The sequence below is a fragment of the Tripterygium wilfordii genome, chromosome 7 (assembly GCF_013401445.1).
Source record: "Tripterygium wilfordii isolate XIE 37 chromosome 7, ASM1340144v1, whole genome shotgun sequence".
NCBI lineage: Eukaryota > Viridiplantae > Streptophyta > Magnoliopsida > Celastrales > Celastraceae > Tripterygium > Tripterygium wilfordii.
This window is the reverse complement of record NC_052238.1, coordinates 3,759,173-3,785,367: the sequence shown is the minus strand read 5'-3', so window position 1 is coordinate 3,785,367 and position 26,195 is coordinate 3,759,173. Positions and strand designations below refer to the sequence as shown.

Genomic DNA, 26,195 nt, shown 5'->3' with positions numbered 1-26,195 from the left:
TAAGATTTCAAAACTTTGTTGATTCTAAAAAGATATCAAAATAATTGGAATTCAAAGATGGCTCGTCTCTTAATTTTATTCAACCAAAAAAATGTTTTTCTCTTGAGCGGTTACAATTTTTAAACAGAGAAACCCTAAAATAAAACCCTATGTAATTGAAGAAAATTGAATTTCATTTCCAAAAGGAAAAAAATGATTAAATGATTCGTTTGGTAGAGCGGTTGTTGTGATTTTCAACGCTTTAGAAAAAAAAATCGTGAAACAAATTGTGTGATGTTTGACAAAACTTTTAGATAATGTTAATTCATAAGATGTGAAAATTATTTTATATTTATTATTAAAATTATTTACAATTTAATAAAACAAAATAAAAGAAAACAAGCAAAAAAAAACCAAAAAAAAAAAAATAAAGTTGTTGGGCCGAGGTCCAACAACAAAAGCTCCATAAGAGTTTTTTCTTTGCCAGCGTTACTGCTGGCTCGTTGGCTTTTTTCAATTGAACACATTTCCCACGCAGATAAACAATTTTTATTTACAAATTATGTGGGCAAAACGGGAATATCAAATTGTTTCACTATTGTTTATAGACAAAATCGAGGTCTATTTTACAATGAAAAAATTGATTTTCAATTGAACATGTTGATGAATATTTAAAAAATTTTATGACCTTAGTGCGTTTGTTGCATCAGTCTGGGCTTCTGAAGATGCGGGCTCAAGTACTAATGACGACGACCTGCAATGATCAAATCCATTAGAGCCTATGACCCAAAACTAATAATCCCTTCATTGTTTTTGGGTTGAGAATTTCAACAACTAGAGAGAGTGGCACACGAATTAAATATGAAGTTGGTGGTGTGTTCAAAGTGAGCTTGCTAGGTTGACCTTCAACCATCTTTGTGTTGTCGTAGTGGATTCTTTTGGCTTTTGAATTTACAGATTGAACTCTGGTTATACAATTTTTCACTAATATATTCATTGTGATGCCTTTTTTTAATTGTTTCATCGTATTTTTGGCGAATGTTTCTCTAGAAGGTGGAAGAACGTGATCAGTCCTAGTGATATATTATATAGTGGAGTAAGGTCTTTTTCTGAAAGGTATTGTTAACAAAAAGTGTTTGACGTGTCATAAAAAAACTGTGGTGAAGTGAATTGATATGCAGTTTAACGTTTGGATGAACAAAATTACGGTGTGGTGAGGTGCAAGAGAAATTTGTCTAATTTTTACTATAAATACTAATAAATTACTTTGTGAATTTATTGGTGGTTGAATATAACAAATTTAAATTTAGTCTTTCACAAATTTATTTAATATGAGTGTATTGAATATAAAAAAGATTTATTTCCCCATTCATTCACAAATTTATAAATATTAAGTTATTATTATAACTAATAATAATATTATCAATAATGAATACTTCACAAATCACAACCCGATCATTGAAATGGAAAAACGAAAAAAATCAAAATTAAAAATAAAAAGTCGATGCTTCCAAATAGATGAACATAAAACCAGAAAATTAGAAACAAAAAATAAAATCAATGTCATCTGCACAGAGGATGAGCAGATCTAAGGAGGGGTAGTTGTCATCTGAGGATGCCACACACCCACTTCGCCCTTCCTCTTCATTCGTCTTTGCCCCACACCCACTTCACTCTCTTCAGTCCATCGGTTTGCACAGATGAAAACAACGGCGAAAATGTCAGTGGCAAAAGCGAAAATGTCGATGATCTTTTTGACGCCGAAAGACGAGCTTCGTGTTTTTTTTTAAGTGAAACGTCGTTTCTTAAAACTCTGATGATCGACGAAGTAGCTCTTGGGAGCTTCGAGCGCGATCGAGATTTTGCGTGTTTCGTTCGAGACTGAACGTGTAGCCAAACACGCGATTTGCCCAAAATGACGGTTTAAACGCAAATAGTTGCGTTTTGATGGTGATAAACGGGGCCCCAAACAGGTGTACCCCTATAACGACGTCCGCAAAGTTGACTTTGTGAAGAGATTGATTCCATGAATTGACATTGCATACCATATACACACGAAGAGAGTATAGCAGCTGAAGCACCCAAAGATACTACTGAGTTTTACCATATAATATATACCATATCATATGTATGAGTAATTGGGATCTTCATCAGCAACACCATCTACTGGGATCCATCGGCTCGAGATCGGATGAATTGGAAAATGAGAGATCTGATTCTGAACACAGGCTGTGACTTCACTGACTTGGAGCTGATGCTTAATTTTCCAGGAAGGTTTTATGGGACATGGGCAATTGGGCCAGTCTGTTATGGGCTTTAAGTTGTCAAGACTAATGGGCGGATGTAGACTGATGGGTTGAGTATGGAAAGAGGCCGAGAATACCTTGGAAAAGTATAAACTGCTTCATCAAAGTTCATTTGAACAAGTCACAACTGATCACATTCTGTAGGAACAAATGACAAGGTATCCTTCTCAAGATCACTGATCACCAACATGTTTTGCTGCTGAAGAGCACCAAACATAGATACGTCGTCCCTTGAAGGAACAATACCCAAGCACATAACTCCATTATTCTCATCTTCAATCATATAATTCTTTCTTGGCAACTCCCAATCTGCTCCATCAAAATGAAATATCAATTTGGGGACCTTATCTCTGTCTGATCGCTCCTTGGGCAAATTGAAGCAGAGATCGAACACATACAAGCCGGACTTGTCCTCAGAAAGCTTGACTGCTTGATTTATGAACTCTTCTCTTACCAAATCATATGCACTCTTTTCTAAATGTGTTATCGGTGCGCCTGAGTCTATGTATAAACCACCAGTCCCATCATCTTTAAGTGCAGTTGATTTCTTCATGTGTAATTTTGTGCCACCAACTGAGATTCCTTCAAGCGAAACATAATAACGTGATGGTTCGAACCAATTTCTAATCAAAGGTGTTGTTTTCATCAGTTTATCAATCGAGATTCTTTCAGGTGACCCAATCAAAAGCCTACCACTGTTTTTGGGGTCTTCAATGGAGGGCAAGCAATAAGCGAACTTAGTCTCCTTAAGCTGGGAAACAAGCGATAATAGTCCGCGACCGAGACCAACAACACCAGCCCCCGGTGAGAACCCATCTCCTTCATAGTCTTCTCCACAGCCAAACCCAAGATTTGGAACAATAACGTCTCCCAAAGTAAAATTCTCACGACCCATAATCCCGCTTGTAGAAGAGTCATCACGATATTTATAGTAATACTCACACCACCCATCAATCGTAGGTGTTGATCGCGGCAGTGCTTTGCATAATTCACTTGAGGATGACAAATTGAAGAAACTCAATGACTCACTCTGATCAAAAATGGGATTATTTTGTTTAAAACAGTTGATGCAACTCTTACACTGAATCCATATCAAGTCACTCGCAGTGTCCAAAAGTACCAATTGATCAGTCTTCAGTGGCGTACCAATGGAGAACTCCAGGAAGAACTCACTTATATGATTCACGGGACTAACTGGACTTGAAATTGCACGTAAATCATGGTGAGCCAATCCATTTGCGATCTTTTGCAGCCGGTGTTGCCCACGCTTAATCCCATTTTGTATTCGCTCAAGCTGGAAAAAGTTCTTACCTGAATCGACCTGCTTGAGCTTAACCCAAAAGCCAGTTTTATTTAGCTTTGGATGCTCTAGTGTTTGTTGGGATGTTGAACGCGCTGGAGAAACAAATAAGGCCGGTGATGCTACTAGTACAAGTAATAGCACCGAATACAATGGAGGGCTTGATTCCATTACTGATCGAGTTGGGAGTTTGATTACAATACAAATTGTGATAAGGGGTATATAGAGAGACAACACAACTGTACGTGTTGATGCCCGTGATAGCTGTGATGGTTGTCCAATAAGTTTGTCCTTTTCTTTTGGTTCTACGATTCTTGCCTGGTGGTCTTGTTTCTAGCTCCCCTATGTAATTTCCAATGAACAAAATTGAATTTTAATTCCAAAAGAAAAAAAAATGATGAAAGGATCCATTTGATCCTTGATAGAGCGGTTGCTGTGCAAAAAATGTGTGAAATAAGTTGTCCGTTATTTGACGAACTCTTAAACGATACTAGCTCTTTAAATGTGAAAATTATTTTATATTTATTGTTAAAATTATTTATAATTTAATAAAACAAAAAAATGGAGTTGCAAAAAAAACTCCCAGTCTAGCAACAAAAGCTCCATTTTCTTTGCCAGCGTCACTGCTGGCTTGTTGGCTTTTTTTATGGTCATTTGGTGGAGTGATGCCTCAAAATTGCGGGACTGCTCCACCAAACGGGGACAATTTCAATTGAACACATTTCCCACACAGATAGACATTTTTTATTTACAAATTACGTGTGCAAAACGGGAATATCAAATTGTTTTACTATTGTTTATATACAAAATCGAGGTTTATTTTATGATGGAAAAAAAGATTTTCAATTGAACATTTAAATTGGAAATTGTGACAACATCATTTTCATATGTATGAACAAGAAATGTAATTTTTTTCTATTTATCGGACAAAACACTAATCTCGGGAATTAATTAGACAGTCTATGTTTTAGGATTAAAATTAAGCCAGGTTTTTGTTGTTCTCTCAATCTCTCACTATTATATGTGTCAAATGTTTGATTTTAAAAAGAAACGTAACTTTTAGTAATATTTCAAAAAAAAATCAATCTCTCACTATTATGTGTGTCAAATGTTCGATTACAAAGAAAAACGTAGTTCTTAATGCTATTTAAAAAAAAAAAAAAAAACTGTCACTGGGACTCTCTTCCTCGCCTTGATCAATAAAAAAAATGAAAATAATTCATTGGACCAATGAAGTTTCAAGTTTCAGCCCATCAATACATGAAAAGGTGGGCTTTGATTTGGGCTTAAGTAAGTGAAACTCCTTAATCCAAGGGCCCGCAACCTTTTTTCCACTATTCGTCTTCTTTCGAAAAGACCTTTTTCTCCCTTCCTTACTCTAAAATCACTGTTCATACTAACTCTAGCTTCGCCCCTTCTGTTTTCATGCGCACAAATCCTAATATGATTCTTACCTGGAATTGAGGTGATCGATGGAGGTCTGGTCGAACCCGCTGTAGAAGACCGAACAGAGGCACTTTTTCAATCGAAGTCAGGTATTGATCCTTCCACTTTCAACGCAATGTCGGTATTGCTTGCGACAGTTATGATGGATTACTTACTAATGATGACCGGAGTTAGTGGTTCGGGGATCGCAATTATAAAGGAACGATTTTTTTATGATTTTGAAGGAATTGCGTAGAAGGCGAGGAGTGGCAAGATGGCCGTTAGGGCTCGATTAGGGTTTTTTTTTTGGAAAGATGAATTCTGCTGTCACTCGTGTGTTTATGTGGAGCTGTTTGGAGTCTTTTATAATGGAATGCTAATCTTTCCTTAGATCGAGGGTTTGAATTCCTGGAGAGATTCCTTCATTTTGATTATATGATTGAATGAGTGCCTAATTTCATATAATCTGTAGCTTGATTGATTTTCGCATTCCTCTTTCTTTGCTGCTTGATTTTGTTTGACTCAGGCACACTCTGCTGTAGCTTGAGACAGAAATATTGTTTCCAATTTTGATTTCTCTTTTACTTGTTCTTCGTAATTGTTCAATTTTGGTTTTGCAGGCCACTTAAACTGGAATTGTGGTTTCAAAAATGGTAAGCAATTTTTGTTTTGATCTGAAATTGTTAACGTTCATTGTTTTATTCAGAAGATTGAACCAAGAAATCATAGCCACACAATAGCATAAACACACAAATGTAATTAAGACACCCAATAGTGCACTACCACTCACATATGAGCACATTTTGTAGGAACAAATGATACGGTTTCCTTCACAAGATCGTGGACCACCAACATGTTTTGCTGCTGATAATTGCCAAATAGAGACAAACCTTCCGTTTTGATCATGGCCAAGCACATCACTCCCTTACTCTTATCTACGATCATATAATTCTCTACTGGAAATTTCAAGTCTGCATCTGCAAAATGAAATATCAACTCGGGCACCTCTGCTTCATACGATCCCTTGGGCAACTTGAAGCAAAGATCGAAGACATCGAACTCCGATGAGCCAGTATTGTAAACGGTGAGCTTTATTTGTTTTATGAACTCCTCTTTTACCAAAGCAAAAGCACTTTGTTCTAAAAATGTCACTGTTGTGCCAGAGTCTATGATGAGGCCATCACTGCCATCTTCCTTGAGTGCAGTGGATTCATTGACAGACAAGTAAGTGCCACCAACTGTGATTCCTTCAAGTGAAAGATAATAAAACGTTGGTCTTGATGGGTTTTTAATCATAGGTGTTGTTTTGGTTTCGCCTGATTTTGTATTCAAACTTGCTAGTGACCCCATCAAAAGTGTACCGCTTGTGGCATCATTCTCGTATGCACTGCTTGTGGTTATATCCATGTAACTAGGTAAGCAATAAGAGAAGATAGGCTCCTTAAGCTGCGAAACAAGTGATAATGGCCCACGACCAAGACCAACCAGACCAGCTCCTGATTCGAACCCACCTCCTTCATTGTCTTCTCCACAGCCAAACCCAACATTTGGAACATTAACATGACCAAATGTGAAGGTTTCAAATGCCATGATTCCTTCTGTGGAAGAGCGATCACCGTATGTATAGTAATACTGACACCCGTGGTTGTGGCTACATGTTTTTTGAGGCAGTGCTTCACATAGATTACTTGAGCATGTCAACATGGAGTAAGTCGATGACTTTCGTGGGTCGAAAATCTCCGCAGTTTGTTTATAACATTTTGTACAAGGCTCGCATTGAAACCATATCAAGTCACTCCCAGTGTCCACGATGGCAAGGTAAGTCTTCGCTGGCGTGCCAATCGCTAAGTTCAAATAGAATTCCCCGATCCCTTCCCCAGCTCTAATTGAACCTGAAATGTCACTTGATTTATCAGAAATCTTATCCAAAACCATTGTATTCATCTTTTGCAGCTTGTACCGCCCCCGCCTAATCCCATTCTGTATTCGCTCAAACTTGGTCAAGTTCTTGCCTGAGTCGACGTGTTTGAGGGCAACTCTAAACCCCTTATTCTGTAGCTTTGACAGCTCTAGTGCTTGCCGGGATGTTGAACTCACGGACGAAGCAATTAAGGCAAGTGCAGCTAGTAGTACAACTAATGAAACTGATGAAGAGACATGAAGCATTGAAGCCATAACTGAGTATGTGATTAACAGAGAAACGATGGTGAGGCTATATATAGAAACAACGACAAGAGTAGTGAGTCTTGTGAAGGTAGCCCATATGTGCGTAGAAAACAAAGATTTGCCAGCTTAATTAGAGAACATGAGGTAGCCATATGTGCGTAGAAAACAAAGATTTGCCAGCTTAATTAGAGAACATGAGACATTTTCTTTCTTGATATATTGATCTTAGTTTGGTGGTTCGATTATTCCCAAGTTGGGTACACAAGTCTCTCTCTCAAGATCATGGATCACCAAAACAATTGGGCCTAATGAAATTTTAGCCCATCAATATTTGAAAAGATGGGCTTTTTAAGAACCCAAACTAAATTCCTAAATCTACGGCCCGGCAACCTTTTATGCGCTATTCATCTCCTTCCGAAGATACTTTGCTGGTCCGTCTTTCACTAAAATCAACTAAACCCTAGTCTAGACTCTAGAGACCTGGCGAAAGTATGATAAAGCTCTGGTCGGATCCGCCACGGAAGACGGAGCACGTTCTCGATCTTGCTCAGGTTAGACCTGTCACAAACCTTTTACTTTGTCGCGATCTTTGTGGTTTCTGGTTTTGGTGGCGGTGATTGGGAGAGCTTGCTACAGAGATGGTCGAATACTGATGATGAATGGATTTATTTGTTCGTTGGTATCATCAATTGATGGCATTCTGATGTGCTTTTTGCGGATGATTTTATGATGGAATGCGCTATTTTTTAATTTGATTGTTTGAATAACTGCGCTTTGATTATGTGATTGAATGAATGCTTTATTTGTTTGAATCTGTCGTTTGATTGTTTTTGCGTAAGTGTGCATCTTCCATATTTGTTCCTTGATTTTGTTCGATTTGGCAGGGCTTGAGGCATAAAATCTTGTTTTTAATTCTGATTTCAATCTTTATTAGCAGAACTTCAACTCTATTTATTTCTCTCTTACAAAAATAGATGCTTTTCAGGTTGTGAACATTTATTTTTTTGAGAAAATAAATCACAACCCTAAACACAATAACATAAAGACACACATGTAATTAAGTAGCCCAACATTGCAGGATCATCGTATATCAGCACATTGTCTAGGAACAAATGATACAGTCTCCTTCACAAGATCATGGATCACCAATATGTTCTGCTGCTGGAAATTGCCAAATATTGACAAACCACCTTTTGTAGAAACCATGGCCAAGCACAATAGTCCCTTGAGCTTATCTACAATTATATAGTTCTCTACTGGCAATTTCAAATCTGCTCCATCAAAATGGAATATCAACTCTGGCACTCCAACTTTGTCTACGTTCATCGGAAATTTGAAGCAGAGAGGGAGCTCCGACGAGGGAGGCGAGTCGACGGTGAGCTTGGTTTGTTGTGTGAACAACTTTGCTACCGGGTCAAAAACAGTTTCTGGTAAAAATGTGACTGTTGTGCCAGAGTCTATGATCAGGCCACCCTCGCCATCCTCAAGTGCAAGGAATTTCTTGATGGGTAATGTAGTTCCTCCAACTGTGATTCCTTCAAGTGAGAGATAATAGAAAGATGGCATTGATGGGTTTCTGATCAAAGGTGTTGTTTTAATTTCATTTGGTTTTATATTCAGACTTGCTAGCGAGCCCATCAGAAGTATACCGGCTTTGGTATTACCCGCATAAGATACACAATAAGCGAAAATGGACTCCTCAAGTTGCGAGACAAGTGATAAAGGTCCACGTCCCAGACCAACAAGAGCAGATCCTGGTTCGAACCCATCGTCTTTCTTATCTACTCCACAGCCAATCGCGACTTTTGGAAGAAAGACGGGACCAAATATGAAGATTTCTGTGCCCATCAATCCTTCTGTGTAAGAGTGATCACCATATGAGTAGAAATAATTGCAACCACGACCACATGATACTTGCGGCAATGCTTCACATAGTGTGCTTGAGCATGACAGCGCTGAGTAGCTCGATGACTTTCCTGGATCGTAAAATGGCGTATTTTGTTTTCGGTAATAGCAGTGAACCCATACCAAGTCGCTCCCAGTGTCCAGAATAGCAGAGATTGAGACCCCTGGTGTACCCATTTTGAACTCCAATAAGAACTCGCCAATCCCATTCCCAGAACTAATTGGACCTAAAATTTGTGGTGCAGATTTGGAATCATAAACCGATGGATTCACCTTTTGTAGCCTCTGTCTCCCCCGCTTAATCCCAAGCTGTATTTGCTCAAACTTGGTCAAGTTCTTGCCTGAATCAACATGCTTGAGCTCAACTCGAAAGCCCTTATTATGTGGGTGCTCTAGTGCTTGCTGAGATGTTGAACATGCTGGAGAAGCAAAAAAAGCTGCTGCTAGTAGGACAACTACTAAGCTGGAAGAAAAATTAAGGGCTGAAGTCATGACTAATCGAGTGATGATTGGAAGAGAAATGATGGGAAACGGCTATTATAGAGAAATGACAGAGTCAGAGGAGGCATTGGCTTAGAAAGCAAAGACATGCCAGCCTAATTAGAGAACATGATACATATTTTCTTGCTAGTTGGTTATTATAGAGAATGACGAGTCATCAAGGGGTGCATTGGCTTAGAAAGCAAAGACATGCCGGCGTAATTAGAGCACATGATACATATTTTTCTTGCTAGTTGTCTAGGTATATTCTCTGTTCACCATTGCTCTTAGTTTCATTGTTCGATTATTGCCAGGTTGAGTACTTGTCTTCAGGCAATGGTTTACTTAGACTTATACGATGATTCGCCAATCGCCACTACTTTCAAAAAGAAACCCAGAAAACCGTATTCCATATTTCCATGTGCTACTCTCTTTGGGCCTCAAACATATGGACCAACATGTTGGACTTGGACCTGGGCTCTGAAATAGAGCATTCATAGAACGGATTGTGGCCCAAATTTTGTTCAAAAATCAAAAGCCAGGGTTCATCTTATTGAATAAATGGTCATTGGTTGAGATGATGAATTTGACGGCGCTAACTCTTAGCTTAAGCGGGAGGTCATTTGTTCAAGTCTTATGGGTTTTTCCATATCGCAATTTATGAGATGAGTCATTACTTAGTCCAGCTTGTGTGAATGTCACCTTGTGTTACCTTCCAACATTGGATTGAGACTTAGATCTCAATTGATCCATGGGATTGTGGAGTCTTCTATATGGCTCGGAATTTATCGATCAATTATCTGGTAGACAGTTGGGTGGGTTCCACGTCACAAAAAAGGTTCATCTTATTAAAAATTTCCAATGTGTGGAGGTATTCTACCACAATATTTATCTAACATATAGAATGCAAATTGATTAATAATGTTATATAATTTAAATTTTCATTTTATTAAGAGATTGATCTAAGAAACCGTCATAACCACACAATTAAGAACATATATGTGTATATATATATAGATGTAAATCACTCTATATTGCACTCTCACAATTGATCACACTGTGTAGGAACAAATGACAGCGTCTGCTTCTCAAGGTCATGGTGCACCAACAAATTTTGCTGCTGAATATTGCCAAAAATGGACATACCATTTGAAGCACCCATGGCCAAGCACAGCACTCCACTACTTGAATCTGCAATCATGTAATTCTCTCCTGGCAAATCCAAATCTGCTCGATCAAAATGGAATATCAATTTGGGCACCTTCACTTCATCTGCTCCTTTTGGCAAGATGAAGCAGAGATCGAGCCCGGTCGAGCCGGTCCGGTCAAGAGGGAGGTCTATTTGATTTGTGAACTCCTTTTTTACCAAATCAAAACCACTCTCCTCTAAGTAAGTGATTGTTGTGCCAGAGTCGATGATTAGGCCACCAGACCCATCATCTTGGAGTGCAAAAGTGGATTTCTTGATGGATAACTTAGTGTCACCAACTGTGATTCCTTCAAGTGAAAGGTAATAAAAGGATGGCTGTGATGGGTTTGTAATCAAAGGTGTTGTCTTGACTTCACTTGCTGTGCTATTCAAGCTTGCTAGTGACCCCATCAAGAGTGAGCCTGTTTGGGTGTCTTCAATGGAGGTTAAGCAGTAAGAGAACTTAGGCTCCTTAAGCTGAGAAACAAGCGATAATTTTCCGCGACCGAGACCGACAAGACCAGCTGCCTGTGTGAACCCATCTCCTACATTTTCATCTCCACAACCAAATCCAACTTTTGGGACAGAAACATCACCAAATTTGAATGTCTCAGAGGCCAGAATCCCCTGTGTAGAAGAGTAATCACCATATGAGTATAAATATTCACACCCATCTTTACATGCTGGTTGAGGCAATGCTTTACACAATTCACTTGAGCATGACAATTTGGAGAAACTGGACGACTCTTTCGGGTCGAAAATTGGTGTAGGTTGACTGTAACATTGAGTGCAAGGCTTACATTGAGTCCAGATCAAGTCACTGCCAGTGTCAATAATCGCAGAGTAAGCCTCCGGTGGCGTCCCAATCGACAATTGCATCAAGAACTCACCATTGCCAGCAAGAATTGGACTTGAAATTTGTGATGCATCTGCAGTACTGGCATCCAAAACCATTGCATTCAGCTTTTGTAGCCTGTGTAGTCCCCTCTTCATCCCATGTTGAATCCTCTCAAACTTGGTCAAGTTCTTGCCCGAATCGACGTGTTGGAGGGTAACCCGAAACCCGATATCATGCAGCTTTTGGTGCTCCAGTACTCCCCTGGATGTTGAACATGCTGAATTAGCAAAAATGGCTAGTGTCACTAGCAGTACAAGTGATACAATGGAAGTGGAGTCAAGAATTGAAGCCATGAATGAGTGAGTAAGCGAGTGTGAGACCAAAATGTTGTATATATATAGAGACCATATAGAGGAAATTAATTAGATGGTAATGAGAGTAAGATATGGAGAACAATAATGGAGGGATTTGATATAGCTAGGTGAGCTATGGAGAACAAAAACAAAGACGTGCCAACCTGAGTTGGCCGACCCTTGCGTGATTGTTGGGGATAGTGAGAAAGAAAGCCAACACAATATACTGCCCTTATATTGTGAACCAATAATCATATTCTCATACGCTTTCTTCCATTGAAAAAAAAAACAAACTAGAAAGTACTTTTTAAGATGTTTCCAATAATGATACGGATCTCAACTGTTGATATCCCAGTTATCTCATACCATTTTGTTGTATCATGTGGATATATTAAACTCACGAATTCACTTAAATCCTATGCGTCCAACTTAACTATTGGGATAATGAAATTTCAAAAAAAACTATTGGGATAATGAAAAATTAGTATCTTTATCATTTTCGTATTTGTATGCAAAGTTGATGGGATTGCGTAAACAAAGTCCATGGGATTGTGATTGAGGTGGGTGGCCTAACAGGATTGTTAATTACGAAACCATGGGGGAAAAACTACTTATAGCTTATCTTTAGGTTTGAATGAAGATTGTTTTTCTTCATATTTTCTCTTCTAATGCATTTTGTATTTCTAGGGTTTGGTAAGAAAAGAAAAAAAAAAATGTTATCTGTCTGTTTGTCTCGTTAACCCTAAAACGATTCGCTCACACTACTATAGTTTATGCCCAAGCATCTTCTTTGATATTAAAACGTCAATAATAAAACGAAAAAAGACTTCATAATCTATAATCTTTGGAGTAAGAACAAAGAAACAATGAGCTCATTAGGTATTATTGTTCATTGTGTTCTAAGTTAAAAAAAAGAAAACGAAATTTTATGATGTCCCCCTTTTTCCTTTTTGAAGAAAGAAAACAGCTTTTAATAGAGAAATCTTGATCTAATGAATCAACAGTAAATTTAAAATTCACAGACAATAGGGTTCCTGATGGAGAGGGAAGTTGAAGTGGTTATTCATTTGTAACATCCCTAGCAAGTTATGAGAACAAAACAAAGGAATGTGTCTGTCATATCATTGTAGAACAACAGCCCAATCGTTCCTGCCAGACTCGGCAATAGTACAAGGCAGCAGAAGTCATAAGTGTTGCTTGTTATTTGAACTCATAATAACTTTTAGAAAATAAATAGCTGGTCATATATAGATGTTGATATGAGACCTAACTCTATCATCAAGAGAAGAATCACAAAGCCTCCATCACTTTCATGACTTCATTTCTCTACAAAACAAGTATCGATAGAAATGATTAATTCGAGAGCAGTATTAACATGGGACCGTGACCGTGTTGAAACAAGCTGCAATAATCGCGTATACTCAACTTCAGGTTGACAGGCACTAATGTAGTTCATGATGAAAAGTGTTGAAATCCAATGGCATAAAAGTTGGGCTGCAAGACAAAATGCATCACACCAAACATGGGGTCAATAAACTGGAGCCTAGTCTCATAGGTGCGGCTCCTAGATATTAGGATATCTATCCACATTCTCAGATGGCAGAAATCAGTTGCAAGCCATTGCTCATCATTCCGCTAAGGCATCTGAAAAAAATACTGAACAACATGATAGTCCAGGACCACAATATACCAGTAATTACTTATGACTAGTAGAAGTAATTAAAAAGAGAGAGAGATTCTCTTGATGTTACCATTATAATCCAACTCCATAGGAAGATTTCTGCTGAGATCTTTTTTTACCCAACATCTTCATCTGGTTCGCGCGTTCATCTTCCTCTTCGAGCTTTTTCCTCCGAGCAGCCTCTTCTTTTTGTCTTTGAATCAGCTCCAATTCTCGATAGCGCTCCTCCTCTTTTCGCAGCAGCTCTAAAGCTAAGCTTCTCTGTGCCTCTTCCACTCTTCTCCTATTCTCTTCCAGCATCTTATCCAGTTCCTCTCTCTCTTTTCGAGCTTGTTCCTGGACCAGAAGAACCAAGCAAAGCAAAATTCTCTAAATATTATACAATTTCCAACTTCCTCTAAAAGAGGAAGCAATGTAACACGGACTTGGAATTCCAGCCACTCTGGTGCTTCACTGTAGCTTGAATAGGGTGGCTTTGGACAACAGGGCATTTTAGGTTTCTGGAATTGCATGGAAAGTTTGTCATGGATTCCTTGCAGATTTGTGAACCTCTAGAGTTGAACATGCGAATAGATTGATTGAAGTGCTGAAATTTCTTGTAGCCGTATATAATAGGGTTTTATTTATGTAATGCTTAAAAGAACTGATCAAGACAGTTATTGACAACACACCAGAAACCTTATGATCTGAAAGGGGTCAAAAGGGAGTACGATTTTGGAATTATAATATGGCTGCAAAGTTGAGCTTGCAGGGTTAAATGAAACAAAACAAACTAAAATCTCTGCCAATCCTCATTTTCTCTATCAAATTTATCATGCCAGCCCAAGCACCATACTGAGCTGGATTATATATCCCGCTATCAAATTTATCCATCCAAGACAAATAAGTTTATAATACTTACTTCTTTCCGTCTTGCGTCAACAAGCGCAGCTTCTTTCTCTTTTGCCAATTGAGCTACAACATTGTCAAACAATGTCTTTCGACCTCCTTCTATTCGGCGCTCTATTTCTAACCTAACTTCCTCTGAGCTTAACCTTTCCTCAATATTTTTTTGAATAGCTTCCTCCAATCTCCTAGCGGTCTCTTCCTCTAGTAGTCTTAATTCTGCCTCCTGCTGACGCCTGATAGCCAGAGCACAAGTTAGAACGGCAACAGTCATTAAACAGAAAGTAAAATCAGCAAGCTGGGAGAAGACTTATAGAACCCATATGGTTACATATGCTAATATGCAAATGGGCAACATAAAAAATTTCATTTACCGTAAGTTTCATTGGCTGTTCCATCTAACAAAACACTGAGCTACATATAATAAATTTATCCATCTCTAAAGCCAGTAAGCAAAAGCTCCTCAGAGATAAGTCCGTGAAGAAAAATCTAACATAACCTAATGGCCATTAGACTCTAACTACATATTTGAGGATATACTCTTTAAGAAAAACTAAAACAAAGTTGAAAAAAAACTGAGGCACAGATTATTTCATATTTGCTTCCACCTCATGAACCACTAAGCCAAAGTCTTCCAAAACGCTCACTACTTTACAGTTTTAAGTTTATAAGAAGATACTGGCAGTGTTTCTTTGATTATCTCCATATCTGTTCATTATCATGCAAAGCACAACATTGGCAGCACGTTGGTTGGATAAAGAGCAGACTGGTCCATAAAGCAATAATAAACATGACCTATTTTCCTAAACAGCATAAGACATAACGGAGCCTTTTAATGCAATCCACATTAAGGTCATCATGACTAAGCCTTGACCGGAACATAAACAAGCACAGTATGACCTAGCTATAGAGAAAACCCTAATGAAGTGTGTGTCTAATTATACTCTGAAGGGGTTTTGGTAATGTGAAAATGTCCTGTTAAATGAACAAGCACAAATTTGGACAAACCTTAAAATCAATTTTTGTACATAGTCAAAATATAGTGCAATGAGATCTCGTTTAAGATATGCAAAAACCAAGAGTTAAAATCAGAAAAATACCTTTTCTTTTCTTCCTCCTCTTTCTTAAGTTTCTCATTCGCACTTTTTCGCTCAGTTGATGGAATGCTTGGACTTTGAGACTTCAGTGAAGGTGACAAGGAGTCACTCCTACTCGTCCTTCTTCTATGACGCTGAGGTGTTTGAGACCTACTTTTTCGACGCCTATAACTTGGCGAACGACTTCTATGGCGGGAATTGGAACGACTTCTTCTCCTGCACTAAAACTGCAATGGATTATAACCAAAACTCATCCTCCATTACCTCTCTTTCTCATGCACACTACAATTGAAAAACGATAGAACTCGGTCAAATTCGACATCACAGGCACCATATACAATCCACCAGAGAAAAAGGCCATTTGTAACATAAAATTCCACGCTAGGTTATAACTCATAACCAGGTCATCTAATGAATTAATTGAAATCAAACCAAGTAAGAGGAGCCACACAGAATATAACACCTACAGCATCAAGACCAATCATGCATTAAGCACCAACACGCATGTTTTTCCAGGAAACAAAAGAAAATTGAACAGTAAAGCAATAACAAGATCAACCACCTATGAAACACAACAATGCCAGAATAGTTACATGATTATCGATCCGACGCCCAATGTAAAACACATTGATTAAAAATATCAACTTTAAATTGAAAATATCGAAGCTCCATATACGAACTGTTAATAAGATACAGAAAAGTAAGTGGAGACCTGGTATAAGAAGAGCGGCTGCGGTCTCTTCTGCTTCTTCTGCTATAGCGGTGACGGACAGGCGACGGAGAGTACCTTCTTCGATACGACGGCGAGCGAGATAAGCTTCTGGGCATCCTCGTTTGCCCTTAATTTTATCGTTTTGAATTACAATTATAATAATATTACAACAATCCAACAGCACAATCAAACCTCATCTGCAAATTCCCAACCTTTCACACCCGAAGAGAACGAGAATCTCATTCAACTCCAGCGAGATTTCTCCTAAACCTCACTTTCACCGAAGAGTGTAAGATTCCTTCCTTTCTTCTTTGTTTGTCTTGGATTTTATGATTCATGGTTTCTTATTTGGATCTAAATTTCCCGACGAATGTCTTAGCCCATGAGGAGGCTAGGTGGGCCGCCTCGGTTTAATGGGCCTGTTGCGCACCAGATCCAATAGCCCACTATATTTACTAAATGACACTCCATCAACTGATTTTTACAAGAAATGATCAACTTAAGTTGGGGTGTCTTAAATAAATATAGAGGTGTGACTAAAATTGCCCTTTTATCACCTTCCGAAATAGATCCAAGACAAGAAGCACAAAAAAATGTATATAGCAAAATAAATAAATAAAAAATGAAGCCATGTCACCTATACAAATACAATAATTACAAAACTAAGGAAAATCTATGCACACCAAATCTCATATACCATTAGTCTCTCTAGAATAAGTCCCATGGCATCACCTGAACCTGAATGTGATTATACATGCTCTTTTGGCCATCATTTACTGTCTCAGAGATCACTAGGAGCAAAAGCTTCAACACCTGTTGTCCACCCAAATGATATATATCACACAACATTGTCTGCACCAGAGTTTGCTCATATATTGGTATATAATGCAACCTATACATACATAAGAAGAGTCCAAGATGAACCCAACTGGAATTTTAGATGCTGTGTCTGTAGTTTATCTGGGTACATTGACTCTGTCAATGGCATCTAATGCTTTCTCCTTCCCCATGCCAAAGATCGGAACACCAGAAGGAAGCCTTTGAATAGTGGCTGATTCCCTCGTTTCCCTCTCCTGAGAGTAGCTACAACTCTTGCTCAGTCTATCTCTCTTCCTCAACCTTTTCTTTTCAGTGTCAAAGTCCACACTCTTACTAATTTGTGGCCTCGAGGTCCATTTTCTCTTACTTGCATCCTGCAACAATTGTTCTTCTTCCGAGCTTACGGAAGGTGCATATGTAGACTTCTCTTTCCGCTGCTGATTTGACTTCGAAACTGCCGTCTGGACTGGAGACCTGAGAGGCGACTTGACAGCACCAGTTTTGGCATTAGCTTTGGAACGGCTAGCAAGATGGTGAAGCCATAATACTAATTCAAAAATATGCGCATCGGTTTTCTCCTTATCTGCGTGGTAAAGAGTTTCAATCCTAACCAATTCCATTGGACCAGCAGAAGGCTTCCGGTTCACCTCAGTCCTGTTCACATTCATACGTATTTTACACTCGGTGTTTGCTAGATCTTTTAAATAAAATAAACAACAGGAGAAAAAAGGCTGCAAAGACCTGAATTTTGTTACTCACCCTGTATTTGCCCACTCCCCGACCCAGCCAAATCCATGATGGGCTCTGAGTTAGATCATTTGTAACAAAATAGTTAGAGAGAAGTCGTAAGATTAGGGATATCAAAAAAATCATCTACGAAAACTTAGCTATTCTTTGGAAGAGCAAGCAATCTTACTTGGCTGTGTTGGTGGAAACAGGAACAAGCCACCGCAAAGTCTTCTCCATCTCGTCTTTGATCTCTTCAACAGTGAGCTGCAAAATGCAGATCAATATAACAACAAGAAAGGGCAATGGAATGGAACTTATTCTCTTCACAGTGCTTCTCTCTGCTGTAGAAAGCACGGATGAAATCTTCTTGTTAAATTCTTTTAGGAAGCATGCAAAACAATTCATTGGTTACATACATCTTTCTTATGAAAATGGCACTTGCCCAGTGCACCACTAGGAGGCGTTTTCTAATGAAAATAACAATTCTTTATCTAAAAAGAAAAACCCTTCTATAATTTTCCCTTTTATCCCCACTAGAGTTGCACCCCCTTGGTTCCTTCCAATGAAATTCTTTACCCATTCCCAAATAAAAAAAATTCTATAATTTTCATGCCTTTATTATTCCCCCATTCTTTGGTGTAAGAAATAGTTACCCATTAATTCCACAGGGATATATTAAAATTTGATATAATACCTCTTCTTTCACATGAAAAGATTGTATCTTGGAGCGTAGAGCTGATATTATATTAGGCGGCAAGCTCTGATATAACGCATCTCGTGTATTGGAAGGCATATTACTTGAACGAGCAACCTGGTACCATCAAAGATGACCCTTTTAAAAGGTATGAAGATAGAATATATACACACACATCACGAGTATAGATCATGTGAATTCTAAATTAGAACAACCCTAGTAATTGTAGGTCATATAACTCACTTCAAGATATCTTTTATACTAAAACTGCTCAAAAATCAACTATAGATATCTTGGGAACTGAAACTGCTCAAAAATTACTGACAATTATGTAAGAAGTATCATATTAAAGATTAATAACAGTATTTGATAAGGACAATACTTGTATTTAGGACCATCAGACACAGATGACATGCATATAAGTGTGTGTACGCTCATGAAACCTTCGAACAAGATGTTTTGTCAAAGTCTTAGACGTGAGAAGATAAGAGTCAAAATTAAAGATTGCACAAATTAGTGCAAAGTAGTCGCTCTCTCTCATATGACATTATATGTCCCATCAAGAAGTAAATGTTACTGAAGGCAACTGTGAGAGCTCAAAATTACTGTAGTTCATGAAAATGAAAATTGGAGGACGCAGAATGGGATATAGAGCAATGAGCAAAGATGCTATACTCACAAGAGTGTCGATTTGCATAACTATATTCGCGTAATGCAAAGCAAGGCCAGCAGGTCCCAGTCTTTGACGATGGCTCACAGATTCTTTAACTGGCGTTGAACTATCTGCAAGACACAAGAAAATCATTAGGATAATTTGTGTGCCCCAGTTATTGACAAACAATGGAACCAGATGGTACAAAGGATTAGGGTGGTTGCTGGATAAACAGAATGTTAACAATATAGCTTGGAAGAATAATAGTAAAAGAAAAGAGCTGAAGGGGTTGACGTGTTGATTATTTAAAGGAAAGGAAAGGGAGGGTGGGAAGGTAAGGGGGAATGGTTAATGTCACAATATTTGGCAGTTTCATTTGAAGGACGTAAAGGAACGGGCATATTATGACTCCAATTCAGACAAAAAAAAAATTATCATGAAAAGTATTCCATTACAATTCTAAGAACTTGTTCTCTTTTAGAGGGTAAACTACATACGCAATTTGATCGACATGGATTCCTTAGTCTCTTTTCGCCTTTAGAATTTTGGGACTTGGAGAGGACCAATTACCTTCCAATCCTCTGCCCTCCTAATTAAAAAATAATAAAATAAAGAGAAAAACTTCTCCCTCCTCTTTCCCTTACTTCCTCTTTGATCGCCTCCTCTAAAACAAGGAATTAGTTTTTGTGAAGAGGTGACAATTCCTTGGTTCCCATTTCACCGAAGTTATAAGATAGGTAAAAAGGTAACCAACTCCCATGCATAAGGCTCACACAATGGGCGGGGTCGGGGACATAAAGGATGTACGCAGACCTTTCCCTCAAATAATATGTGGAGAGGTTGTTTTTAGGAATTAAACCTGTGGCCTCTAGGTTGCACCATTGCAACTCTACCACTAGGCCACATTTTCGCAAGTACAAAATATCAATTCCTGGACAGATAGTTCACAATTAATACTAAGTTTGCAAAGTAAATTTGTAGATGATTTATGGTGAGAGAGAGCGACTACTTTGCACGCCAAAGGTATTGTGTATCTCCAAGAGTATGTATTGTCTCTCTCTCATATGACATTATGAGATATTTGTATATGATTGGCAAGAATACGTACCAGCACTGCCAAAGGTATTGTGTATCTCCAAGAGTATGTAGTGTACAATATCCACGAGCTTCTCCATCACCTGAAACCCATGATAACGGATTACTTAACTGGAATCACCAACTTCTCTTAATTATCACCAGTAGTAGATAGTTTCAATATTGAAGATGCATGTAAGTATGTAACACATAAGCAGATGAACATTATTTTTAAGCAATGATCACCAAGAAATTAAGCAATTCATCAATTTAATGGAAAACCATCACCAGAGAAATTCAAGAGAAGTGACATTTAACAAGCTACCTCTTCCAAACTTCTGGACCAAAGCGATTTTTTCTTCAAACTTTTTACTTGCTTTTTTTGTTTCTTTAGTTCAGCTCTTATGATTACAAGGTTGTCACCTACATTTCAAGGGTACAATTCAAAATGATAGTTAGTATTAATTAAAGAGCAAAGCATAAAATTTGATCAAGTATGAAGAATACATATCAAGACAAATCTTCCAGAAAAAATATATATTTATTTATTCATTTTTTAAAAATCAAAGACCTATCACTTAGGATAAGCAAACTATTCTTAATAGTGGGAAAATAGCTTATTACAAATTACGCCAAAAACCCAAAGAGGATCTATTTCCATTAACATCACTGTTCAAGCTTAGGTATAAAACTATATGGAATGCCTAATGCCGCCTCCCCAACGGTTGGCTGCGGCCCACTTGACAACGATATGTGCCCAGGAAAATTCATGTTGTATCTCTGAATAAATACAGCATAAATATATATACACACAATTTCATCAATACTCATGTTGTATCTCTAGATCACTAAAGATGCCATTAGGCTGGCCATCAAGAAAATTCTGCAAGAGTACAGTTTCAAATTTCAATACTGACTATGAGTTATATAACACTAATTGACACAACATGAATAGCTCCAGCATTAACTAATGGCCCGTTTCCCATATATGCAAATGAAATAAAGGATAAAGGAGATGGAGTAATCAACATTTTGAGCGGCACCTGAACTATTCTCCAGCCTCTTACAATAATAATTGTGTTCAATTCTGTCCAACACTTGAAACTCGTGGTATAGCTCCTGCAATCAAGAGAAAAGAGCTTTTTATTATTGAGGATAAGCCATAAAAGTTGAAACATTACCAAGTGCAGCCTACATGTGGTTAAATAAAAAATGATGGTGTAACAAAAAAGGTGCTTCTAATTTATAAAAATAATTAAAACTACTCTTGTGCACAAGCACAGTGGAGGTGGGATGAGGGAATGGTAAGAGGTGTATAGCCTTACATGACATTGCAAATATGCTTTTTCCTAGATTTGAACCCATGATCCCTTGGTTACAGTGAAGGAACTTTACCAATGGACCATAGGTTAGCCCTTGGATTCCCTTAGATTCCTATTGTTCTTTTCTATGAATTCAATTATCAAAAAACTGAAACTGTTTTGCATATTGGAGTATAACTTAATTTATACGCAATTGAATGATTGATGAGATGTATCTCAATGTAGTTCAATAATTTATACTCTTGGATCAAGACTGTTTTACACATTATGTCTCCACTTAATGGCTTGCCTGAGCAAATGGAAACATATTCATTAAAAATTTCTTCACCAAAATTCATTTAACAGCATATTTTGACAAAAAAAAAAAAAAACACTAATAAGTTGTGTATCATAGTAAAAGTAAGGATGACACTTACAGCCGTATGCTGAACCAAATTCATCAAAAGCTCTATAACAGACTCTGCCTGGTCTTTTAATTGCCTTTTAGGAGTAAGATCTCTGCTAACTCTGGAAAAGAAATCATAGATCACTAATTAAAAAATATAACCCAAAAAAAGACGCATACATGCAGTAAACTCACTAGCAGAATTCAATAAAGCTTTATTCATTATACTTCTCAAAATAGCGGTCTATGTTGTGCCATTGGGGATCTTTACAACGGTTTCCAAAACGAATTACTTCATCTGAAAAGATTTTCAACTCCTCCCTGCAAAAATTAGTAAGTCAATTATTGAGGATACCATGGAGGAAACACTAAAGCCATTTTATACAGTATTCACCTCTTGTCATCTTCAACAATCCTTAGAAGTTCATCCATATCTTTTGATACAAGATTTTGCACACCTTCGGAAGGAAGTACTACTTCTTTCAAATTCCTTATACTTCTTCTTGAAAGAGACTGCATGAGACTGGAACCTTTAACAATTGTATTCGCTACTTCAAAAGATAAAATTTCCAGTTCATTGCCTTTAGTCACCACGCTAGAAACAAATCCACCGTTAGCATTAAAATTTGTCATGCTGCTTCCCAGTGTATCCAGAACTTCCACTGCTTTTCCCAGTCCAACAGTACCAGCTCTTCCCAAACGTGAACTAACCTCTGAAACCTGTAACATGATGGCATGTTATTAGTGAAGGTTACCAAATTATTAAAATGGAGAGAAGTAAGTTCTAGATTTTCACTCTTTCAAGAGTTCACAGCAATTATTAGTGAAGGTTAGTACCAGGACAAAAATCCAAGCATAGTCACCGAAGTACCTCTCCACATTATATATTAGATTTAGAATTGTATCAATTAGGATCTGTTCAAATCTGGTTTCCGATAGTTAGGGGATGTTCTGAAGATGCTTAAAGATGCAAACCATAATTGTAGACACAATGGATTTCAACATATAATATAAGGCTCCCCCCTCCACCAAAATCCCTGATATCAGGAGATACCAGCACATGTCCACCGCCAAAACCAGTATTACACACACCAGCATTAAGTATCGTAACCATTTTTGGCACCACCACTGTACCTGAAACTGAGATTGCCATCACTTAGTCACATGGCCTACCAGTTTTAACTTTACCATAGTCAGCACCACCATAACCTGAATCCCACGTATTCATTTATTTTAAGATTTTTATCTTTATAATTATGAGCTGCATGTCACATATATTGAGTCATCGACATGAACCATCTCATCTCACTTCACATGATATGTTCTTCTTCCATGGCCAACCATCTCCAAGGCTCTAACTACATTATCTTTGCCAATTTTCAACAAAATTCATACCCATTCTCTCAGCTCGGTTACTAAATCAAGTGCCTTGCGTGCAATTTTGTCTATCTTGGGAGAGGCCTAATTAAGTGCCACCATAATTTTGCCACTCTCATGAAACCAACAAAGATTCCCTGCCAGAAAATTTTCCAAAGAGCAAGTGCATAAAACAGATTTCATTTTGTACTTGTCCCTTCTCAATTCCTACCATTTAATACTGCACTATTTTCCTAAAATGGCAGTGAATGCCAGAAAACAAAGAAAATTTGACAATACTTTTTGCAAAGATGAGCACTAAGACAACCCTAAAACACTACAGAATCTTTCAGCATAAGTAAGGTCTAGCAAACATATAAACGCTTTCATTGATTCTAGTAATTGAGATTTGCACAGAACTTAAAAGAAAAACACAATGAACATGTGTGTATGTGCAAGTTCATACGCTAAAAATACACAAAATGTCAACCAGGAGACTCTTACCTTAGCCACTGCTGCCGGCTTAGACCTAACAGATTGAGACTTGAGGATTTGAAAGCGAGGAATACCATCGTAGAAATCTTCAGCGTTAGTACCATACAACTGAGCTGTGCCCACATCAGGATACGAAAGGATTTCCTTAACTTGCTTCGACTCCTCCAGTTGCTTTTTCATGCTTTCCATTGACTGCCGGGGTGGAGCCAATTTGCTCTCCACGTCTGACCGGCGACCTGAAGCTGCCTTGTAAGTCTCATCATGGCCGTTCCTTTTGTCACTCACCTTCTGATGCCCCTTCCCTCTACTAGAACTCTTAGAACAAATCCCTCCCATGCTGTCTCACACCACTACAGGCAGGGAAGCAATCAAGAAAAGCTCAAATGGTAAAATTGCAAAGAATCCCCCAATACCCAATAAATTTTATTAATCAGAAATCAAATAAACGGCTAGAAACACACGACTGGAGCGAAACTGATCGATTCTTGATCAAGAAATCAACTGCTTGTGATCGAGGTCAATCCTTCAAACCAGCACAAGCAGCCAATCAAAACCAAACTAAGCAACTAGCGAAACCCAAAAATATCGCAATTAACAAAAGTGGGTTTGTGGGTATGTTACCATCAAAGAGAATGATAGAGCAAAGTCGTTTAAAAGCCGGGTATGTCCTTCTAGAATGGGACAAATGGAAGAAAAACCACACCGTCCAACGCAACGCAAGATAATGAATAAATAAGAAGTAAAGACAAGGGAGAGGGAAATGCATGCTTTTGGGGTGTTGATTGTGCGTGATGGCGTTTTGTGCAGGGACTCTGGTTGGTAGAACCGTAGTAGGTCTGCGATCTGTCTGAGGCTACCGGCTTGGACTTTTGGAGTACTGGTCAGTTTTCAAAGTTGAACCCCCTGTCTTTGACTCTATTTCAATAATTTCGCTGCTTTATTCCATTGCCCCCGAGACTACTCTGTTGTCTTCCATGGTTTTAGTGCAAGTTTGCCTGTCTTGATGATATGTTTTGAGTTTGATTGAAGGAGATGGAATGTTTGGAATAATACATTAACATTTACATTTACATCCAAACAAAGATGTTAATTGACTTTTACTTCTAGTTTCGTAAAGTTTTTGCAATTTAGATTGAATTATATTTGTTAAACAATATCCCATATGGTTGGGATAACCAACCATGTGTGTGGTTTATAAATTTAAGCCCACCTTTTCATACTCAACAAGGCCTTTTTCTAGCCTTGAGTGAGTGGGGTCTAGCCCACTTATTTAGGCCTAAGGAGAAACAAAGTCGTGTGGACCTAATGTATTTACGGGAATCAGATAACCCAAAACGGACAATATTAGACAGGGCTATATTTCTTGGTTTCAATAGGCCTCCTTAGGAGCGCGGTTTCTATATACTATTATCTAAAAATAATAAAGTTATTAATGATTGGACGAAACCAATAAATAACCCCTCACGTGCGAAATTATAGAAGATCCCCTTTAAGATCAAACAATTCCATCGAATTGAGTATGATTGTATGTGTGATAGCATCTACTATACCAGGAATATCAATGAACCCGATTATGGAAATTGCTCAGGATACCCTTTTTTAGCTTCTAGAATCTATTTTTTAGTTCAAGATCCCTCTTACTAACTGGAATCAAAGAATTAGTGGATCTGTTCTACCCAAAAGGGGAATGGACTAGGGTTATGAACTTATAGACAATATTGTTGGTGTGTATGGAGGTGTGGATTTACAACAATATTCCTAATAAAGTAGGTTAATGTGTCTATCAATGACTTCGGTCATAACATAAACGACTGATCCAAGACGTGAGGATTCGAGGGGACTGATCCAAGACGTACCTACAAATAAAGAGGATTCGAGGGGATGTGAATTGGGTTCGAATGGTTATGAGTTGATTGATGACAAGCCAAACACGACTACCTTGATTTCTAACCACAATGCATCAAGCAAAAATATAATTAGCTTAACTTTATGTTCACCATCAATTCTAGAGTCTTTGGCTTAAGAATTGAGTTAGGTTCCTAATAGTTAACACCATGCAAATCCCAAGCACTTTAATTATCTCATTCGTTTGGAACACATTGACAAATTGCAAAGTTTTAATGTGATCAATTGAATATGATAATGAAATCTCCAATCAGAATGATTCAACTTCAACCAACTAGGTTGTTTTCGAATTCTCCTCCCTCGTTTCAAAATACCAACTAGTTTGTTATTCCATAGTTAGTTGCAATTGAACATTACATAAATGACATTGAACTTCGTGATAAAATGGCCATACACTTGTACATAGATAAAGTACTGTTTTTTAAAAAAAAAAGAGTTTGAAGTGTAT

At 37.9% G+C, this 26,195-nt stretch overlaps 6 protein-coding genes across 11 annotated transcripts; all 6 read right to left on the bottom strand.

The window, feature by feature from the left end:
- Positions 1 to 2,406: 2,406 nt before the first annotated feature.
- On the bottom strand, positions 2,407 to 3,756 carry LOC120002476 (aspartic proteinase nepenthesin-1-like). Its single transcript, XM_038851249.1, has one exon. It carries the CDS (start codon positions 3,754 to 3,756, stop codon positions 2,407 to 2,409), a length of 1,350 nt encoding a protein of 449 aa, XP_038707177.1.
- Positions 3,757 to 5,796: 2,040 nt separating this feature from the next.
- Positions 5,797 to 8,218, bottom strand: LOC120002083 (aspartic proteinase nepenthesin-1-like). Its single transcript, XM_038850662.1, has one exon. It carries the CDS (start codon positions 7,183 to 7,185, stop codon positions 5,797 to 5,799), a length of 1,389 nt encoding a protein of 462 aa, XP_038706590.1. The 5' UTR covers positions 7,186 to 8,218.
- Positions 8,219 to 8,255: 37 nt separating this feature from the next.
- Positions 8,256 to 9,994, bottom strand: LOC120002086 (aspartic proteinase nepenthesin-1-like). Its single transcript, XM_038850664.1, has one exon. It carries the CDS (start codon positions 9,571 to 9,573, stop codon positions 8,257 to 8,259), a length of 1,317 nt encoding a protein of 438 aa, XP_038706592.1. The 5' UTR covers positions 9,574 to 9,994; the 3' UTR covers position 8,256.
- A 478-nt stretch (positions 9,995 to 10,472) lies between these two features.
- LOC120002084 (aspartic proteinase nepenthesin-1-like) lies at positions 10,473 to 12,151 on the bottom strand. Its single transcript, XM_038850663.1, has one exon. It carries the CDS (start codon positions 11,939 to 11,941, stop codon positions 10,604 to 10,606), a length of 1,338 nt encoding a protein of 445 aa, XP_038706591.1. The 5' UTR covers positions 11,942 to 12,151; the 3' UTR covers positions 10,473 to 10,603.
- An 886-nt stretch (positions 12,152 to 13,037) lies between these two features.
- Positions 13,038 to 16,670, bottom strand: LOC120002087 (uncharacterized protein At1g10890-like). 3 transcript variants are annotated; one of them, XM_038850666.1, is made up of 5 exons: positions 16,317 to 16,670; positions 15,608 to 15,820; positions 14,524 to 14,743; positions 13,693 to 13,958; positions 13,038 to 13,597 (listed from the first exon to the last, which is right to left on the bottom strand). In XM_038850666.1, exons 1-4 carry the CDS (start codon positions 16,430 to 16,432, stop codon positions 13,695 to 13,697), a joined length of 813 nt encoding a protein of 270 aa, XP_038706594.1. In that variant the 5' UTR covers positions 16,433 to 16,670; the 3' UTR covers positions 13,038 to 13,597; positions 13,693 to 13,694. The 3 variants fall into 3 exon arrangements, with proteins under 3 accessions (XP_038706594.1, XP_038706595.1, XP_038706593.1); XM_038850667.1 differs by having other exon boundaries at positions 13,038 to 13,435; XM_038850665.1 differs by having other exon boundaries at positions 13,038 to 13,585; positions 16,317 to 16,669.
- Positions 16,671 to 16,903: 233 nt separating this feature from the next.
- Positions 16,904 to 24,794, bottom strand: LOC120002770 (protein PSK SIMULATOR 1-like). Of its 4 annotated transcripts, XM_038851577.1 has the most exons (14): positions 24,464 to 24,794; positions 24,304 to 24,365; positions 23,852 to 24,192; positions 22,386 to 22,711; positions 22,220 to 22,312; positions 22,023 to 22,113; positions 21,328 to 21,403; positions 20,610 to 20,707; positions 20,319 to 20,388; positions 19,238 to 19,341; positions 18,559 to 18,675; positions 18,052 to 18,128; positions 17,895 to 17,939; positions 16,904 to 17,789 (listed from the first exon to the last, which is right to left on the bottom strand). In XM_038851577.1, the coding sequence occupies exons 3-14, from the start codon at positions 24,176 to 24,178 to the stop codon at positions 17,273 to 17,275; spliced, it is 1,941 nt and encodes a 646-aa protein (XP_038707505.1). In that variant the 5' UTR covers positions 24,179 to 24,192; positions 24,304 to 24,365; positions 24,464 to 24,794; the 3' UTR covers positions 16,904 to 17,272. The 4 variants fall into 4 exon arrangements, with proteins under 4 accessions (XP_038707505.1, XP_038707504.1, XP_038707503.1 ...); XM_038851576.1 differs by lacking the exon at positions 24,304 to 24,365; XM_038851575.1 differs by having other exon boundaries at positions 23,852 to 24,365; positions 24,464 to 24,793.
- Positions 24,795 to 26,195: the final 1,401 nt, after the last annotated feature.

What these genes read in the sequence shown, in the direction of transcription:
- LOC120002087 (XM_038850666.1), bottom strand. Translation starts at nt 16,432, where the DNA reads ATGCCCAGAAGCTTATCTCGCTCGCCGTCGTATCGAAGAAGGTACTCT. An exon ending in AGCCGCTCTTCTTATACCAG is followed by an intron (nt 15,821 to 16,316) that starts GTCTCCACTTAC and finishes GTTTTAGTGCAG; the next exon opens with GAGAAGAAGTCGTTCCAATT. An exon ending in TTGACGCAAGACGGAAAGAA is followed by an intron (nt 13,959 to 14,523) that starts GTAAGTATTATA and finishes CTTCTGGTCCAG; the next exon opens with GAACAAGCTCGAAAAGAGAG.
- LOC120002086 (XM_038850664.1), bottom strand. Translation starts at nt 9,573, where the DNA reads ATGACTTCAGCCCTTAATTTTTCTTCCAGCTTAGTAGTTGTCCTACTA.
- LOC120002083 (XM_038850662.1), bottom strand. Translation starts at nt 7,185, where the DNA reads ATGGCTTCAATGCTTCATGTCTCTTCATCAGTTTCATTAGTTGTACTA.
- LOC120002084 (XM_038850663.1), bottom strand. Translation starts at nt 11,941, where the DNA reads ATGGCTTCAATTCTTGACTCCACTTCCATTGTATCACTTGTACTGCTA.
- LOC120002770 (XM_038851577.1), bottom strand. Translation starts at nt 24,178, where the DNA reads ATGGGAGGGATTTGTTCTAAGAGTTCTAGTAGAGGGAAGGGGCATCAG. An exon ending in ATAGACCGCTATTTTGAGAA is followed by an intron (nt 22,114 to 22,219) that starts GTATAATGAATA and finishes TTTCTTTTCCAG; the next exon opens with AGTTAGCAGAGATCTTACTC. An exon ending in CAATACCTTTGGCAGTGCTG is followed by an intron (nt 19,342 to 20,318) that starts GTACGTATTCTT and finishes TGTGTCTTGCAG; the next exon opens with ATAGTTCAACGCCAGTTAAA.
- LOC120002476 (XM_038851249.1), bottom strand. Translation starts at nt 3,756, where the DNA reads ATGGAATCAAGCCCTCCATTGTATTCGGTGCTATTACTTGTACTAGTA.